At 42.0% G+C, this 20062-nt stretch overlaps 1 protein-coding gene across 1 annotated transcript in view; it reads right to left on the bottom strand.

Moving 5' to 3' along the window:
- Positions 1–4110: 4110 nt before the first annotated feature.
- The window catches only part of CMTM7 (CKLF like MARVEL transmembrane domain containing 7), a 26525-nt gene continuing 10573 nt past the window's right edge, over positions 4111–20062 (bottom strand). The window contains exons 2-5 of the mRNA XM_053963064.1: positions 11475–11648; positions 8639–8737; positions 7527–7608; positions 4111–7170 (exon numbers count right to left, since the gene is read on the bottom strand). Of these exons, the coding sequence (XP_053819039.1) occupies positions 7157–7170; positions 7527–7608; positions 8639–8737; positions 11475–11648 (369 nt within the window). The 3' untranslated portion in view covers positions 4111–7156. The remainder of the gene's footprint in view (positions 7171–7526; positions 7609–8638; positions 8738–11474; positions 11649–20062) is intronic.

Raw genomic sequence — 20062 nt, 5'->3', positions numbered from 1 at the left:
CAAGTGGCAGAAGTAAAAGGTGAGTGTTGCCACAGCAGCACATGGGAAGGTAAAAGCAGTGTCTCCTCAGCTCCACCCTCAAATGTTCCAGCTGAGAGGCCAAGCTGCCCTGGTAGCTGATGGAGGAAGAGGCACATCTAGAGGGTGAATCACATGGGAAGGGTAACTCCTGCACTCTGACTTGCGTCTATGATTCACTCTTGCCCTTCTCTTCCTCCATCAGATGTGCAGGGGAGAGTGGCTAAGTGTTAAGGCTAGTCCCATGCAAATGGTCTCCAAGATACACTGTCCTTTTTCCTGGGACAATGATATTTACTCTCTTTGAGCTGTAAGAGTAGTGCAGAATGAGTGCTGTCTCTAATTTCCTAGTCTGACCTCATATGCTGAAGGGTTTATATGCCTCAAGTCTACACCTATGGAGTCTTCTTCCCCACATTCCAGTTCCTTCTTGTTACAATTCCTCCTGTGCTAAGAGGGCTGCCTGTGTTCTCTTCCTACACAGGTGCAAACATGTAAGAAAATAACAAGTGGTTCAGACATACTTAATTTAGCAATGACTCTCCATGAGTGGCCTGGGGGGATATTCCCCTCTGCGGGCAGGAATGCCCCACCACCCTGCATAGCTGCCACGTCGTTCACACACATGCCAGCTTTGCCTCAAGAGCTGGTGTGTTCTCCTTGTCTTTCTGGGAGCCCCTTCAGCACCCACAGAAACACACAGGTGCTTCCTTCACCCCCACACAGGACAGTTTTTCTGCACATACCCACACATGCAAGCAGAGAGCACTCAGCCTGCTCCTTTTCTTCTGTGCTATTCCCTCCTTCCCAGGTGCTTGGCTTGCTGCACAGTTGCCTGCCCGCCTTTGCATGGCCCCAGCTGTCTGGAGTCCCCTGGGAGAATGGCTCTGAAGTGACAGATGTGACAGTGCCTCTGTGCACCAGGCAGGGCTGAAATCATTGCAGGGCCAGGCAGAATAACCTGGGGGCTTTGCAGCACCAAGTGTTGGCACTAGACACCTGGGCATTCCTGGGTTACATTGCACTGCAGGCAGAACTTCTTGTCACCGTGAGGAGAGCAGGAATGCTGCTCTTTGTCTTAGGCTTTAGAGGTTGCAGTTTATTCCTTTCAAGCGGTTGCTTTGTGTCTTGTTATTCTAGGTCTGCAAATATCTAAAGAGCAAGAAATGAAATTCTCACAATCTTGGGCACTCTGAATTCAAATCAGTCTAAGCCAGGATTATCAAAAATTAATTTTAATTGAAGGAAATTTATCTATGTCCTAATCCTTTTTTCTGCTTTAAAAGTTCAGGCCTTTATGGCTGGCTAGTGCTCTGAAGGACATACTTCACCCAAACATACGTCTCACCTGAGAGCCAGCGTTTACCCAGTGAGAAAACTGCTTTTGAAAATACTGTTGTGCCTTTCTGTAATCTTGTAGTTCAGCAATATGGAAAAACCAGGTGCTGCTGGAGGTGGTGTTATGCTCAGGAAGTGATATAAAAATGTTAATCCAAGGAACAGCACTGTTCTGAGCTGTTCCCTCAGGAAAGATAGTGCTGCTACTCTGCAGTGACCCCTTTAGTTCCTTCATCTTCACTTTCTCTTTTAGCTCTACCCTCATTTCTCACCATCACCACACAAGAAGCCAAGGTCCCTCACAGCCTTCTCTTCATGAGCCCTCCCTATCATACTACTGTCCCCTGCAGCACATTACAAGCAGCCACAGTCAAATTGGGCCTTTGACTATTCAACACTGGAATCTTAAAGCCAAGCTTTCACAGCACTAAGCCAGAACAATACCAAGGATTTTGGTATCTAAATTCTGCCTCCCTGTAAAACTGAAAGCTCGTCTTGGCAGCCACCTCATCCCTCAGGCAGGTAACTCCTGTGATGCTGCAACTCTTCTAATTATTGTTTTCTTCTTCTTCCCTTCTTTTTTTCTTTTTTCCCCCCTTAACTTTCAGTCTTCCTACCTGTGAAGTGCTCCTTCTGGGCATGGCCAGAGAGCTTCGCTTTCACTATTAGCACCGCTCAGGCAGAGGTTTGGTAAAGGGCAAAAAGCAGACAGATTTTTGTTGTTGTTGTTGTTGTTTTTTGCCAACTGCCCCAAGGCAGAGGGACTGGTTCAGGCACGTGATGAGGGCTTGTTTGATCCTTAATAAATTGGCAGTCATTTACACAGTAGAACAGTGCAGATATGAGAAAACAAGAAGATAAATCATAAGTTAATTAGAAATATGGCCCTCTTTTTTTTTTTCCTATTTTATGCAAGCTCTGTGATGGTGGGAACCTGCTGTTGATGTTGATCAGTCCCTAGTAACAAACACTGATGCGTACTTGCCATATTGGCTGTGAGAAACCAGCGTGCGGACCCAGGGGACCAGCTGAGGCTGATGGACTGGGTTTAGGGACAGGCAGAACAGAAATAAACTCTGGAGTAGCCTGCTGTGGGTAATCAGTGACCTCTAGAAAGGACATCATTCTTTTCCTGTTTTCCAGCTGCTCTTGTGCTGGAAAAAAAGTAATTGTTCTTCTCCAGGAGAGGGAGATAACAAGCACTAGTGCCACTTTCTGACCTGCTAGGGTTAGCAGGGTTTAGCAGGGTTAAAAAGCCCTGGGACCTGGGACTGGAACTAAGAGCCATCTGTTCCCAACAGGGTGGCCTCCCAAGTGTGCAGCCCTGTGTGTCTGCAGAGCAAAAGGTAAGCCAAGGGCATGGCACTAGCACTTGCTCCAGTGTGAAACTTGAAACAGCCCAAACAGGTGGGTTGCTTAAGAGCACCCTAGAGCTTTGTGGTGAGGGCTCCCTCCTGCCACCTGGGTATAAATCTCTGCAGGCAGAAAGAACAGGATGTGGGCCTCCCTTTCTCTGGTCCCCACTTCTCCCTGGCTCACACAACCAGCAGCAGCTCCTGGATGCCCAGCAGGGCCCAGTGATACATAAATCCAGCTTCCCTTGGCTTTCTGATGGCACTCAGTCTAAAAGTAGGTCCATACTTTGCCCAAGCTGCAGCGATGGCCAAGGCCCATGGCCAGCACACAGCTTCAGCAGCACCATGTGTCTCCATGCTGTCTCTAAGCACAGTGGAGCCCACAGCAATTTTAAGTTAAACAGGGCAGAGCCTATGGCAACTTGATGCTACATTCCACAGCCTGTGGTCAGGTCTCGTGCATCCCCCCACAGCTTTAGCAGAACAGAAAAATCCCAGACACAGGGTATAAAGTGCAGGCAAGAAGTAAAGAGACTTCTCTGTCACTCCAGGCAGATCTGCCCTTTATAACCTGCACAGCCATAAACTGTTAATATCTGCCACAACTTCTGTTACTGCACAAGGCACACACATTAGTTCCCCCCCCCACCCCCCCATAAGCTTTCTCTGGATGTTTGCACTTGATCTTCCTTCTCTCCTGTTCCTTTTTGTCCCGGGAAGTTCCTAGTCCTCTTCCATGGAGCATCACTCGACGCCCCACCACCAAACACACTTCCTTACAAGTTATCATTATCCTGGTGTCCTGCTACCCCCTTTAAACCCCACATAGTGAACTGTTTCCAAACAGTGCAACCAATTCTCAGCAACAGAAAAAGCGTGCAAGTTATGCAGGTCACATAGCCTGCAATGTCTTCATCCAGCACTGTGGTCCTCAAGCTTTTCAAAGCCACTCTTCCTCTTTTTTTAAAGTTTCATTTCCCCTTCTCATTTTCCTGGTTTCTGCCTGATAAAAGCACTATTCACTCTCTAGCTTATCTCAAGCCCCTAGAGCTCAAACATGAGGTTTTGGTTTTTTCACAGTATGAAACAGTTTGTACTACCAATTTTCTTCTCCCAACATTTACATTTTAATTTTTCAGTAAAAACTGAATCTCAAACTCTGTGTTAGCTCAAAGGATAAGCTACACTCATCTTGGAACTGAAGAGGATGGACAACTTTTGGGTGGGATGTGCTAGTTGATACTAGCACATCCAAACACAACAGCAGGGAACAGGTTTTTCTGTGTCTCTCACCTATTGTCCTCTAGTTACAGGATGTATTCTGATACTCCCCTGAGAGAAAGTCATTGCTTTAGTAGAGGAAGGAAAAAAATAACCAGGACAACAGTCTGATTCTCCATATCACCCAAACAACTAACAGAGTTTATTTCTAAAACAGCTGGAATCCCATATTTGACAAAGTTGCAGACAGATGGATCTTTGAGAACCAGGTTGACACTGAAGGAAACTTAAAACACTTTTGCTGGCAAAGGTACAGCAGAGAGGTGTCGAATTCCCTGCCAGACGGAGCTGTCATTCAACAACCCCCGATGGAGCTGGTGATAACAGAAAATCTGTGCTTTTCTTGGTAGACATGCTTCACAAGGAGGATTTGGGGAAAGCAAGAAAACTTTGGCAGCAGAGATGTCAGTCTTCCAGCCTGAGAGCATCCTGATTAGGAGCATCTGGTGGGTCTGTGGACCCAGCACCGTCACAATAGCCAAAGCTGCAGGAATATTTTAGCCCTGTCAGTAGGCACAAAAACCAAAAGGGAACTGGTAACTTACTTCTCTTGATCTGGTATAAGCAAGTGCACTTACGGCAAAACATATTCTTTGGATGACCACAGAACATAGTTCAGAAATTCTTTGGTTGTTAGACTGCATGAAATTCCTCTTGACTTTTTTTTTTTTTCTCCATATGGTGACAAGTGACAGAGTGATGTGAGAGGCTGGGAAAAAAAAGCTAGTATAGTGCCAGGAGAGGGGGCATGGTTCCAGGGGAAAGTGGAAACAGCCTTTTCTGCAGAGCAAGCTCAGGCTCCAGCCCCAATCCTTAGCAGGTGCTTCTCCCCGCTGGCACTGCAGCGCTGAGGTCTCAGCTGCATTCTCACTCTCTGCAGCAGAACACTGCTTGCCACAGGATTGCCAAGTGGGCTTAAGGCTTGTGGGAAGGTTCCTACTGTCCATCTGAGGTGATACCTCAGGAGGTGAAGGAGAAATAACACAGTCTTTTTCTTCTAGGGGAACAGGAGAGGTTGTATCCTTAAACGTCTGTCATATTAGTCCAAATTAAAGTCAGAGTGCTGGTTTCCAAAAACTGTAAAGTCAGTCTTGGCAGGAGGACTGGTGATCAAGCACCCCTGTTGCAAAAAATTAGACACACACATGTATGTGTGTGTGTGTGTGTGTGAGTACCTTCTTCTGTAGGTATTTTCACTCAAAGAGCCCAGAGTGAAGTCTCTTGTCACATAAGGCCATTTGACTGGTCCTGTGCTGGCAGCACAAGGAAAGCTGAGCTATCACTGACACTGCTGACAATGGATTCCCAGCTGAGAAGAATTTTTATTCTCTTAAGCCAGAGGGCCTTTGAGCTATGCTCAATTCTGGTTGTTAAAAAGAAAAAAATGGCTCATTTCTCACTAAACACAAAACACATCATCTGAAGGTAGGGGGCGGAAGTTGAACATTGTAGAAAAATGAGAAATAGCCAATATGAAATTAGTAACAAAATACCTGCCTGTTATATAATATATTTGAATAATACTCGGTATTAATATTGAAGCACTTTATCTTGGCGTGAATGTATGTACCTTCATCCACTAAAACCAGAATTTTGTGCTTTCAAATTGTTTCCTGCTCTGTGTTGGTCTAAATAGGACACTTTTGAAAAGGAATAGCAAAAAGAATCACAGAAACTGCACCATGAGGAGGGGGATTCTTCCCTCTTCAAGTTATCTATTCAGCTGTTTTCATTTAATTACTCAAAAATTTTGACACTTTAGCAGTTGGCCAATTTTCTGTCGTCAGAATTAAAAATTAATTTTAAGTAAATATACATATATTAGGATGGAAAAAAAAAAGGTGGCAACAAACAGCAATATATGTTGACCTTCCATGAGGCACAAAAATTTTTTCTGAGAGAACTATTAAATTACTTAGCAGTATTGATGCAGAATTTCAGACAAATAGAAAAATACAAAAAAAAAATGCTTTTTTCTTCAGACTGTCCCTGGTAAACTGTATAAACCCAACTTCTGCTGCACCATCATGCAGTTATCCTGACAGAATAAACCAAGTTCTACTTCACACTAGAGATGATAGGAGAAGCACCAAAAGAGGAAGAGAGGCCCATGCTTCCTTTTTTCCTACAAAGAAATCCCAGCTCACCAGAGATGGATTGCAAAAGGAAAGACAAAGGTGCCAAGAAGGCATTGTCTCAGCACTGAAGTTACATATAATTTCATTATGATACCAGGTTGGACAAAACTGAACTGTTCTATCTGTCCAGGCTCTGGGCAGAGTCCCCAGGAGCACAGATTGCAGCTGAGGCAGAGGAAGTGATAATACCACAAGTAAGAGAGAGAAAGAAGCACATTGCTCCATTCACAATGGGCTTTCCATAAACACTGTTAGATTACAAAGCGAATAATTTATAGCAAATGCACAGAAATTTTCTAAAGAAGTGGTCTTACTATGAAAAGGAGAAAAAAAACCCCATAAAATATTAAATATATGTTCTTGGGTGCATATTTTCCTGTATTTGGCAAGGGGATTTTTTAAGAATAATCTTTACTAAAAATTCATGGAGAAAATCCCTGATTTCATCATGCAATGATGTTTTCAAGTTGCAGTTCATAATTTTTGATGCTGGCTGAGCTGATGTTAGAAAAAGTCCACAGTTCTGATAGAAAGAGGTAACAAAGGCTTGAGTCAGCTTATCCAGGCAGAAATTAGTTTGTAACTGTTCCTTTGTTAAATGTATAATCCTTGGAAGTTAAGAATCAGGTAGGAATTTGCAGGATTTCCCTTGTGTAAACAGATGGAGGAAATCAGAAGGAATTTTTCTGTCCCTCTGAAAGAAGAGCCAAATGACTGTCCAAATGAGTTTTAAATAACACTTATTGCAAATAGCTGGAAACAGCCACAGCCCAGCTTGAGAGATAGAAGTTGTCTTTCTCCAAAACAAGCAGGTTCTCCATTATAAACTTCTTTGGGTGGGGGGAGGTGGGGGGAGCAAAAAAACTTTGGTTCACAACATTGTTTTGCATAGGAATTCAAGTAGAACTTCCAAAGCTACCAGCTTGTCCAGCTAGTAACAAAATACCCACGGCTCTCTCCTCAGTAGTGGACACTCCTCTTTGGTATCCTGTTCTGTAAGGTAGACGTCTTGCACAGGTGATGGAGTCACACAGATGCATCTTTGAAAAGGAAGACAGTGTCACTTGTGTTGCCACAAACAAATTCATCCAATTTATTAAGCAACACACTGGAAACCTTTTGGTAAGGGGTGGGGGAGGGAGAAAAGAAAGCTTTGCTATGTTCACTATTTGCTAGAAGCAAGTTATTTTGCTCTTGTAGTTATTTGTTAACAGCTGTCAGTAGCTGTGACAACGTTTGTGATGACAGAAAATTTGGAATTATTACTTTTTGAGTAATTCTGAGTCACAACAACCAGGGCATTAATAGATCCTTCCAGGTAGACACAGCCCTATGCCAGAAAATATAAATATTCATTTTGGGAAGCATTCTGGCAGTTACTAAGCACGATACTTACTTGTTGACTGTGTGATGCACGAAACTTTGTAGGATGACCACATGCTTATAACACAAAGTATTGTAGCCAGGAACCCGAAAGTCTGGATGAGAAAACAAACAAACCACAAATACTTATGGAGCATTAGATGACACATATTCCATACACGTATGGACACTTTTGTATATTCAGCTATACATTTTATGGGATTAACAGACACAAAAAATAGTGGGTTTTTTTACTCCATTCTGACAAAAGACTAAAAATCCCAGAAGTTTCTGTAGTATAATAGCAGCTTATGTCTTGTCAAAACTGAAAGACAGACTGAGAGTTGTGCACAAGGAGGGAGAAAAAGCTGGACAGCAGCATGGAGTGTCAATTTCTAAACTTCTCACTAGGATTCTGCCACACAGAAAAGATTGTTTCCAGCACCTCTGATTACTGCTCTTTTACTGCTCCATTCAAACAAGTTTTTCCCTGCTGTCTGCCAAATAAACAAGTCAGGTAGGTCTCCTAGTCTGTTTGCACCGCCAGGACTAAGTTTCTGAAAGTAATTCTTTATTCTGGAGGAGTTGTATTTCAGGTCCTGCTGGTGTGAAAATACTGTCACCCACACTTGGAAGTCATGCCTCTCTGTGTAAAGCCTTCCAGCCAAGAGAAGCAGAGAGCACTTGCCAGAAGTCAGCTCAGAGCCTCAGTGGGTTTTAGCTCAGGAGAAATTATCTTGAACAGGGCTCTGTTCAGGAGCAGGAAGCGCTGAAAGCCGAAAAGAGGAGTGAAATCCTGTAGGTAATTTTCAGCTGCTACAACAGTCTTTTGTTAGAAATTAATTGTCTTAATTCTTCACCTAAACACATTAGTTCCTGTGAGTTAAAACAGAAGCCTTTGATTTCAACACTCTGGCAGGACAAATACCAACTTTAGTGATGAGTCCAGCATCTGACAACAAAATATTTTTGTTGGCACTGTGTTGCAGAACATTCACTGAAATGAGCTAGAAGGTTGTTCACCCAACCAAGACACAAGTAAGGCAAGTCTATAAGAAAACAGAGGTACAAGTGATAGATTTCCAATGGCCTACTTAATATATTTTGCAATTTTAAAAGTGTCAAACTTAATAAACACAGTCTTACCGCTCCAGCCACAAGTCCAGTTATATTGTAACTCTTGGATGCTGCTACAATCGATCCAATGAGAAGCAGAATTGTACCAATTAAGTAATGAAGAAACTCCTGAAAAGACAAGCACAGCATGCATCAGAAGGGAAATATATCTGCAAAGCATTTTGATGTATCTCAGAAAGAAAGTAAGTTGGCAGAGATGACTCAAACCCTCAAACCCAGAGGACAAAACATAGGCTAAAAGGGAAAAAAAAAAAAAAAAAAAAAAAAAAGCAAAGCAAAACAAAGAAAAAAAAACAAAACTAAACCCCAGCAATTCACCTTGTGAGTGGATTTTATACCAAATCTCAATTTCAGTTCACAAAAGAACAGTTTGAGTCTACTAATGTTAGTGGAATAGGATTTACTTACTGGGTATGGATGCAATCCTTTCAATTCAGCACAGCACATTACTTCATTGCATCAAGTATACACCTTACTTAAAGAGATGGTTCTGGAGGAAGGAAGGAGCCTTAAGGACATATTTCTCTAGCCTATATGAAATGGCATAAGTGGAAAACCAAATGCTCCTACTTCTGATAATCTTAGGAAGTAAGCACTGGATCTACTGCTGCATTTACTAAAAACTTACATCAACTGAGACTGGAAACCACAGGGAAGGGAGAGAAGCCATGAAAAGCACAGCTGCAGTAAAACATCATGCCATGGGGTTTTCTGAAAGAGGACCAAGGCATCACATTTAAATTCTTCTCTAATATGATAAGTATCAGTCCAGGAGTCAATTCTACCTTGTTACAAGCAGGGGTTATCTGTAGATTTCGATTTTGAATCCTCACAAAGCTTATGACAACCAGTGCAAGTGTTTGCACATTGAGTATGGGCTGTTTCTTGTGCATGGTGGGGTGGGGCAGGTGGATATCTGCTTCCTCTATCTGCATTGCACTACCAGCATGAGCCAAGCAAATACAAAGCAGAGGAGAGGAGAGATTCTGTCTCAAACCAGAATATAGAATATAGTCCCAAAGGAAATATTCCAGGGAAAGCCCAGAAGATGAACAGTCTACCATGCCAGTTTCACTCTGCTCAGGTGTTAAAAAGAGCTGAGGAGGATATTTCCTGTAAAGTAGGCTCTGCGACCACAAGTTACTTTCCTAATTTGTAAACTTGTTTCGGGTAATCAAAATTTCAACCCTTGCATTTGCCAGAATAAATTATATGCATAAGGAGGCTTCTCTGACTAGCCCATGACGCAGCAGGCAAATGGGACATGCCATTGCCTCCTTAGAGACTTCAAATAAAGCAGTGTACACAGGCTACTACTTTAGAGGAATCCAAGGGATGGGCAAAGCTGCAACAGAGTCATCAAAGGCCACATTAGGTGGAGAGCCAACCCCCGGCAGGGCCGGAGGAGTGCCCCTCTGGAGAAATACTTCCAAGCTTTAAAAGGTGTCAGCAATGAACAACCTCTTGAACCACTTCAGCTTTTTTGGCTGCAAATCACACCCCTGATTGCAATGTAAAGATCCTGCCAAGAAACTCATCCAAATGCTAGCTGTAGTTTCCCAGACTCTCTCAAGTCTTCTTCTTCTGTTCTAAAGATACTTAAATGTGACTGAAAATGAGGTTTGTTTTGTAACAGAGCAGCAATGTTAAAGCATCACATCCTGTAAAGCTTTCTGAAGCTGAGCAGCCACAAACTTTAAACTCTGGAATGTTGAGGAATAATTAAACACAACACAAAAAAAAAAAAACCTCAGAAGCAGCCCATGCAGAGGTAAAAATAGCATAGTCCTGTTACAGCAATGCACACATTAAATGCTGCTTTGCAAAACTGTCATTTATTAGCTTACTTCACTCCTTTATTTGAATCCCTGCATCTGTACTATCTCTAGATAAATAAGTACCTTTAGAAACAGATAGTGGTGGCACACATTTGAAAAAAAAGTCTAACAATATTTTCAGCTAAAAAGAAAATTAAATTTTTCTCTCTGGTTATAAGTGGATGGATGGACAAACTGTTATCTTAGATCTGTAAATTACTTACATAGCTTCCATTAACCACCACCCAACCACTTCTTGGGTTTAAAAATTCCTCTCTATCTCTCCAGTTGGCTTTCCCCACTCCTTTGGTCCTTCTTCAGTGGAACTAACATATATGTAAGGGAGGCATGCTCTAACAGGTTGTTAAAATCCATCATCCCACATTAGGATGCAGAACTCAGTTCTGAGTCAGAGTTACTGAGGAAGTTCAGGTCTCACATTTTTGGTGCTGCCTGTTGGTTCTCTGCTAGGATATGAGAGATGGATGTGTATGGGAATGAGCAGGAACATCCTGTAGGATATCCCAGGAGTGACCAGGCTGCGGCAATCAGGCTGAAGCTACTATTTTTTGTTGTTGTAGAAGTTATCTAAAACCATACCAAAAAGAGGCACATTTGATTTAAATAGCACAGACTTTATTTTGGGACAGGATGTAGTACATGAATTCTAAAGCTATGATTTGGTACTTTAGCAATCCCTGAGCTGCTATAAATGACCTGAGCTAGGACCCATCTGCTGAAGGCTTGATGATCAGTAGCTTCCTTTTGATTGTCTCTTAATAAAATTATTGCCTTCCATATAGTAAATCTAGATTTATGTCTGTGTAAAGCAGGGCAGAATCAAATCCAAATCAGCTGAAAATCTTACAGTTACACAATCTGCTGAACTGAATACAAGCAACAAAAGGATTTGCATAGCAGGTAAAAAAGAACTGAGTGCAAGACGGCCTGTCTTTGTGAGACAGCACATGGGAATGGACTGAGAAAGTCCCATCAATCCCCAAGAGAGAAGAGGAACCCAGGCTTACCGCGAGTGGCCAGCTAACACAAGTCAGCTTCCTGTAGACTCTGAAAATGTGCATGATGTAGAAGAACAAAATCATAACCAAGTCGCACATGGTGACAATCTGAAAGAAGCTGTATGCACTGTAATCTGTCCATGGAGAATTGTTGACGCTGATGAATCCAATCAGCAGTGAGATCTGGAAGACAAAAGGCACATTCAAGGTGATCACTATGGAGGGTCGTGGAGATGATTTTAAGCACAACAAAATGGCTCTTAGAAACAAAAGACAAACATCTAATGTAAATGGGATGGCCCCAACCAAATGAAGGACAAAGCAACATAAGGTTTTATAATTAGCTGATAAATGAACTGAAGCAACCATTAGGACTGGTGAAAGGGCCAATGGCCAGAAGGAAAGCAGCAGTTTCAGCTTGAAGAGCTCAACTTGAAGATGTCTCTATGTACAACAGAAGAGGTCTCAAATAGAGAAATGGAACTGAATGCCTGGAGTTGCACCAGTGACTGAAGCATCTGAACCCCAGAGACTTTCAGAAGGAGTCCACTGGAAGCTGTGAAAATGGAGGTGTGCATGAAACACAGGCACCTTCCCTTTCATTTAGTGACATTTCTCACATGCACAATAAGAGGACCTGAGCTAACAGTTTTACTCTTCCTTTTCTGCCACTCTTAGAGCAGAACTATTAGTGGACTGTAAGGCAGTATCAGAGTAAATAATATAAACATTTGGAGAAACTGATTTAATTCACCTCACCCCCAAAATTTTTATAAGTTAACACTGCCACATAAAACTATAAAGCATTATTGTACAACTTCTTTCAGCTGTAGGCTTGCTAAGGACAAAAGCTATTTCCTTTTTTTCTTTAATCTAAAGCTACTTGTTTATTTTACTAATCTGGCTGCTTCCACCAGCCTGGCTTACCTGGGTGATGAAAATAAATCTACTGAGAATATGCTAAAATATTTTTTTATTACAGACTCAGTCAATGCATGCTTTCAGCCACTGTAATTTTTAGTTCATCCAAAGTCAGCCAGAAGCTGTAATGATTCACATTTTAAGTGTTTCTCCTAGACATTAAAAAACTATCTGAGGAAGCCAGCACTTCAAGACTGCACCATCCTTTCCTGCACACTCATCTTCCAAACTCCTAACCAATTGCATTCATTATCAGAATAATTTCCTTAAGATTAAAAGAGAAAAAAAAAAACAACCCCAACGCCCAAACAACATAGCTTAGATTCTCCCTAAGTGTTAGCCAAGTTTCACCTGCTCAGTTCTAAGTGGACAGGTTAAATATATGCATGTACAAGGGCAACCAAAAGGTCTGTATGTAAAAACCTCACAAGGACCTGCCACCTTCATCAAACTCCATCCAAACAATCAATGTCTTGACAGTGAACCACCTCAAATTGGTGGCTTCAGAGAAAAAAGTCAGTGCTCTGGATTCTTTTCCACACAAATGGCTAAGCTGTTGTCAGACCTGGTCCAGCTCTATCACTTTTACTGTGGCAGCCCAAGGAGCTGATATTAGCCCTGTAAGTGAGCCCTGCTCTCTGAATCTTAATGTCAGTTAAGCAGAGTCATCTGACTTAGCCACTGAATAATAGTAACTTAAATAATAATAAAAATAATTTAACCTGAACAATCAGAAGGAGATTATTTATCCTATAATCTAGGAGAACACTCTAAGTGATGCAAGATACAGCTAGTATTTCCGTACTTTAAAACTAAATTTAATGAAATTTTATTCTATAGGAAGATCAGCAACAAGTCACAGCAAGTACTGAGCCTTGCTCTTGGATAAAGGTGGGATGAGGATAACACTCTCTAACTGCCAAAGGCCAGAAAAAGTTTCCCTTGTTTAGGTGTCTTCACAATAATCAGTTCCCAGTTTCAATTACACTGTAAAAATCAAGAAGGAAGCATTAATTCACAGAAATATTAAATCTGCCCACCGGCTCATTTCATGCATGAACAATTAACTTTAGCAGGTTTTTTTACAGTGTACAAAGGATAAAGAGGAGGACTGGACTCTTGAAGTACAACCACCATCCAAATAATAAAAAGCACTGGAAAAAAAAACTTTAGTTTAAGCTAGACCCAGATCTTTCAATTTCATGGAACCATAGCAGTATCTTTCTTTTCAGTTAAAAGATATAAAAAAATTGAGCAGCATAAAGAAGAATGTGAGTCATCCAAGGAGAGAAAGTATATCTGAGGTGTCACAATCCTCAGAAATAAGATACATGGTACCAATGAAGAATCTGCTCAACTTCTGACAGGGTAGAACTGTGGATTTGAACAAACATGCTTTCCATTTCAGCAGTTCTTCACGACTAAAACAACTCCAAATCCAATTAGTAAAGATTCTCCCTTCTTTGATTTTAGATGTGCCTCAGCACACAGATAGGAAGAAACTACTTCATGGCAAGAGATGTTTCTTTCAAATATTTTACTTTCTTGCAACATGATATTTCTAAACAGTGTCCTTGGTTCATAGGCACGTGCTTCTGTTTCACAGGACAGGTGCAAAGGGGACCCTCTCAACAACTTTATATAAAGCTGTACCCCATCTGCCACACTATATTGCCTGCAGATACAGTCAGAGTTTAAAACTCACCTGTTGAAAAAAGAATGTGAGCAAATACAAGTATTAGAGCCACACTTGTTCTTTGAAAATGACGAATATTGAAGTTCCTTCACCAGATACTGGTTTATCATGATATACCAGGTGATGACTATCCCTTTTTTTCCCCCTGGGATTCTGGTTTCCAGAGAACTGAGTGATAAAGTGATAAACATGTAACTGTCTGGGATACAGATGAACATCTATCTCAGAAGTCTGTGGCACAGAGAGAGAGAAATGAATCGCAAAGCACTGAAGTGATCAAATGTTATGAGTGTTCTTTATGCATCTGTGCTCAGGGGAGCAGGTTTATACACCCTGAAAATAAAAACTGGAGGCACAAAAAAAAAAAATTCCAAGGCACTGCTATTTCCATTTCAATATAGCACTTCACAGGTCATGACAGCAACACAGATGTAACCCATAGCCAGCAAGCCAGTGTGACCACAAGTACAGGTCAAGTGATGGTCAGTCTCATGAGAAGATTTCAGTGTGCTCCAAAATATACATCCGGGCTCCAGACCTGCATTACAAAAGTGGTGAGGGACACATTGCAGGGTACTATTATTTAAGTGCTTTCTGGTTTCTGAGAACAAAATAAAGACCATATGCATTAATCAACCCCAAGGAAGGATTTCTGGATTTAAATAAAATTCCACATTTACTCTGTTTCTTACTCTGTTTACTCTGTTTTTTACTCATAGAAGTCAATCAGCTTAAATGAACCCACTTCTTGACTCTCCTTTGGACCAGATATTTGAAATGAGTCATGAAGCACGCTTAGGGACACTGGTATAGATCAGGAACTATCTTGCAGTCAAGGCAATATGAGTTAAAGGCAATCAGCACTTAGCAGACAGAAAAGACATAACAGAGCCTGCAAGAGTTTTACAGAACCTGCATTCTCTTCCCTACTTGGAGCTGAAGATGAGGTAACCACATCCTCACAATCTGCCTCTTGAATGGCACCTTCCCAAGTCTAAACTCCATTCTGGTTGGAAATTAACTCAGATCTACCAAAAAAAAAAAAAAAATTATTTCTTTCTTGATGTGGTCTTCTTCCTAAAGCAGCCCAGGAAGCTGTTGGCCACTGTCACCACAAAAGTCCATGGTTGGCTCATGGTCATCGTGTTGGCCCCCAAGAACCCAAGGTCTTCTCTTGAGTACTGCTTTCCAACCTCCAGCCTGTACTGGTGCAGGGGCTTACCCTCAAATATCTCCAGACACAGGACTTGGCATTTCTTTGTGTGGAACTTGATGAGACTCCTCTTTCTCCAGACTGCCAAGATCTCTCTCTCTATGGCAGCACACAATCCCCTGGCTCATCAGCCACTCCTCCCAGGTTTTTCATCACCTACCAACTTTTCAGGAGTACACTCTGCATCATCATCCTGGTCATTAATGAAGATGTGGAACAGTGCCAGTCCCAGTATGGACCCCAGAGGTACACCACTAATGCCTGGCCTCCAAATGGACCTTGTACCACTGATCACAACCCTCTGGGCTGGGCTGTTCAGTTTTAAATCCATCACTGCCCATGTATCTAATCCATACCCTGTCAGCTTGTCTGTGAGGATGTTATGGGAGACTAGAACCTTACCAAGATCAAGGTAAACCACATCCATCACTCTTCCCTTGTCCACCAAGCTAGTCACCTCATTACAGAAAGCAGTAAGGCTGGTCAAGCATCATTTCCCCTTTGTAAATCCGTGTTGACTACTCCTGATCACCTTCTCGTCCTTCATGTGTTTGGAAGTGCTTTCTAAAAGGATTTTCTTCATCATCTCCCAAGGGACTGAGGTGAAGCTGACAAATCTGTAATTCCCTGGATCTTCCTTCCTGCCCATAGATATTACATCAATCTGTTCAGAATGGCACACTTTCCTTTTGTATCTCTCAGGCAAGAGAAGATAGGGAAAGACTGGACAAGAGGGATACATTCTCCTCCCCTGTGCTATAAAATACTTCTAGAAGTGTTCCCTGGAAATGCTGTTTCTTTTTAAAAATCAGCTGGTTTCCTCCTTGTTCTTCTTGTCCCTAACAAAGAATGAGCATCTGGAGTCCACGGGTCATTATTATACTCAGTAAAAAACAACAAAAAAAATATGTATCAAGACTTCAAGGAAATTAATCTTCCACTGCAGGAAAATGCAACACCTTCTTAATGAAAGGAGAGGAATCATGCCTTCATATTAAGAAGAAATGATATATAGAAGGAAGATCCAACTTCCAATTACTCCTAAGGCAAATGCATACTGGTGAAAAGCCCCATGGCATTAGGTCCAGATGCTGTTGTACTCCTGATTTCAGATGCTTTGAATTCCACCTCTAACTCCCCATGCTCACTCTTGGGTGGCTGTAGTCCTGCAAATGCCATTAGGTTACAGAGAAAGCTTGGCCCCAAACACACTGTCCACATGCTGAGACCCAGAGCAAGCCAGCCACACAACCCTCAGCCTCTCTGCTGGATGGGTCCTCCTGTGGCTCCCAGTCCTGTCACTGGTCACAGAGGCCACCAGTAACACCGCCCAAGAGCTGCCTGCCCCTCAGGACTAATGAGCTGGGCTCTCCTGCACTAACACGCGGTGCTGGAGCACACCAGCACAGAGGGAAAAGCCCAGGCCAAGCCAGCAAGAGAATCAGAGAACAGAGATCAGATTAACAGAGAATCGCCTGCTCCAAGGAAGGAGCAGGCAGGAGTGCATGCCCACCAGTCCAGAGATTACACGTACAATTTTCTTCACTAGTGCCCTGAGGGTAACTAAGGAAAGGATTTATTTTGCTGTACATGTACCTACAAGCCAGCTGGCACCACAAAGCATTTTCTGCTCATGTGGTAGAAGATTGTAGTTTATCTGACCACAGAACAATTTTATAACCCAGGAATCAATCTGTGCAAGTGCTTTGTAAGATCTTTTTCTACTGTCCTGCTATAATGGATGCCATAAATAAAGCTCTGGCTTTATTGCCAATATTCAATTCTTCTGTAACATTTGGAGAGAACTAAATTTTCCTTAGACACAGCTACCTGCACAAACATAAATCCCACATAATCTCCAAAACTGACAAGAACATACTCTTAAAGGAAAGCCTAATGTTCTGAGGATGAGAGGCCCATTTCCACAGGCAAACACTGACACAAGAAGGGAGAAATTGTAAGTCACTGACTCTTGAATCCTGACTCTAGTTTTGTAACCCTATTTCTGTCTGAACTTCAGTAAATCATGTATTTCACCACTTCAGCTCCTCCAGTCACCAAATGAGGACTAATAAGGACTTCACATGCATTGTGCTAAAGTTTTGTACCTTTGAAATACTTCAGACATGTAAAATAAAGGTAAAATTTTTGAGGACTGCTAATAAATGTCTAGGGCAAGATGACTGTTTTCCTTTACAGAGTGAATGAAAATAGATGCTTACTAAAAATACCCCAACTAGCAAAGAAGCAAAAAATGACAAGACGAAACCCTGCAAAACCATACCAAAATACCCACACCCTTTTCCTCCCTGCTCCCCTCTCCAAAAAGCCCAAATGGACAATCAACAGATCACAGATGTAATAGACAAGCAGGTGTGAAAATCATCCAAGGAGGAAGCCACACAACAAGCAAAAGGAGGAAAAGGTTCACTTTCTGAGAGTTGCTTTAAGTTGCTACCTCAGCACACAAGAAAAACAAAAATGAGTCCTAGCTCACTGTAAAATGGAAATTGGTATTTATTTCCTGTCTGTCATTTATTTACTTATAACCAACTGCGAGCAGTGATTCAGAAAGCACACCATGCACAAGACATTGCAAATAAACTGTTTTCTAATCTTTACTGCTCGGACTACCTTACTGCTCATCCTCTTGACCATCCCTCACTGTTCAGTACTGCACATTCTCAGCCACCCCTGTGCAGCAGTTCTTTCACTACTCTGACAGTGACTGTGGAGCACAGGTTACCCTTTCCCACTGTGGCTGTGCAAGCCCCTGCACAGTGGTGATGTTCTGGTGTGGGTGTGTCACAAGCTGCCTTCACAGCAGCTCACAGAGGCTGGGCTTCCTGTGATGTTGATAACATATCAGTGCTTCCACTGCTGCTGAACTGAGCCCACACAGCAACAAGGCTTTCTGCCTCTCTTCTCCCTCCCCTCATCCCAAAGCAAGCTCACAAGTGGGCAAGACATTGGCAATGCCAGCTGGCTCCAGCTGAGCAATGGGATTTTCCAGCCCATATGATGTTGTGTTCAGTGATAAAAGCTCAAGACAAGGAAGTTTCAGGGAGAATAATTTGGGTTATGGCATTTCTCTTCCCAAGCAACCTTTACGTATAGAATCAGAGACTCACAGGAGGTTTTGGGCTGGAAGGGACCTTAAAGAGCATCTATTCCCAGCCTCCTGCCATGGGCAGAGGCACCTTCAATTAGACCACCTATCCAGCCTGGCCTTGAACAGAGTAATGGAAGAATTTACAGCTTTGCTTGTGTGTGCAGCTTTTGCTTTCCTTATAAAACTGTCACATTATCTTTATTCTTGGGTATTTTTGCCTTCCTTCATTTTCTTCCCATCCTGCAGGGGAGGGCAGTGAGTGAGAAGCTGGCTGGGTGTTTGGCTGCTGGCTGAGGTTAACTCACTGCATGTGGCCCACCCTTTATCAGGATTTCTAGCTTCTGTGGTAGTACGAAGAACAATATTAAAAAACTTCATTGCAGAAAGACACAGACTATGGTTTTTACAAATCCCAAGATGATGTACTAAATTGCCAGGCTGAAACTGCTATCTGACCATGTAACTTTAAACTCTGGATAATAATTTTCTTTCTCTATATAGAAATAAGATGTGAAATGCCAATCTAACTGTGGGAGGAAAGATAACATTAATAAGAAGCGAAATTGCCTCAAGGTGCCCAGTTACAGAGGAACACTATAACTCTTATCTCAAAGTTTCACCATAATACCAGGACATTCACATCCTCATGTATAATCCACCCAGCTCTGTGCTATCTTTTAATTTAATTACTTTGCCATGCAATGCATAACCACATCCTCGTGTTTCTCAGATTTTTTTTTTCCTTGACTTTTCCCCTCTGCTATATTCTCCCATAAGAAGAAACAACTTTTTGTCTCTAGTGTTTCCTTTCCATTTTTTTTTCTGCTCTGTGTTCCCCTTTCCTCTGCTTTCCCTCCATTACATTCCATATTTCTTCTCCTTTTGTATCTCTCATTCTTTCCCTTCCAAATCTCCCTCTATACATGGCAATGCACCCCAATTCACTCTTTTAATGTTTCCTAACTATCTTGCCCACTCTCTTGCATCAGGGCACATACTGAAATTAGCTAACCAAAAATTAGCACCATTCAGGGGAAAATGTCAGGGGACAGGATACAGCATAGTGCTACACCTGCACAAACACTACAGGCAGCAGCTCTGGCTCACCAGTTTCCTGTTGGTAATACCTGAAAGTGCTTTTCTTTTTCATCCATTGTACTTGCTGGAGGACTGATGAACTTTTGTACTGCTTTAATGTCCCTCCCGCTGAATCTGAAAAGAGGAGGACCCTGAGAACTATTCATAAAATTGATGAAACCTGTTTGATTTCCACTGTCTTAAAACTTACCCAAGTTTTAATGCAAGCAATTCTACAGAAACTGTGTCTGCAAATTTGGAGCAAGGGACAGCACTGACTTTCATGCAATTTCATCACAGCCATTTTTTTTTTTTTTTTTTAATATAAGAGCTAAATGCTTTTTGTATCTGAACGAAAAAAGTCAAAGTTTCCAACTTGTGACACCAGCCAAGATAGTAAATGGAATTTTCCATCCCTACAAGAGCCAATCTGGATAACTGTGCCCTGGAGAAATGTCACTGATTACAGCTGTACATTTCCAAATGTTACACCTCAACACAGTGAAGCAACACCCACATATTATTAAGTACATATTTCTGGATGGAGTAAAATAATTTTTTAACAGCTTCCCAAATCA

The sequence above is a fragment of the Vidua chalybeata genome, chromosome 1 (assembly GCF_026979565.1).
Source record: "Vidua chalybeata isolate OUT-0048 chromosome 1, bVidCha1 merged haplotype, whole genome shotgun sequence".
In the NCBI taxonomy this organism is placed as follows: Eukaryota; Metazoa; Chordata; class Aves; order Passeriformes; family Viduidae; genus Vidua; species Vidua chalybeata.
This window is presented reverse-complemented; position numbering and strand designations above follow the sequence as displayed.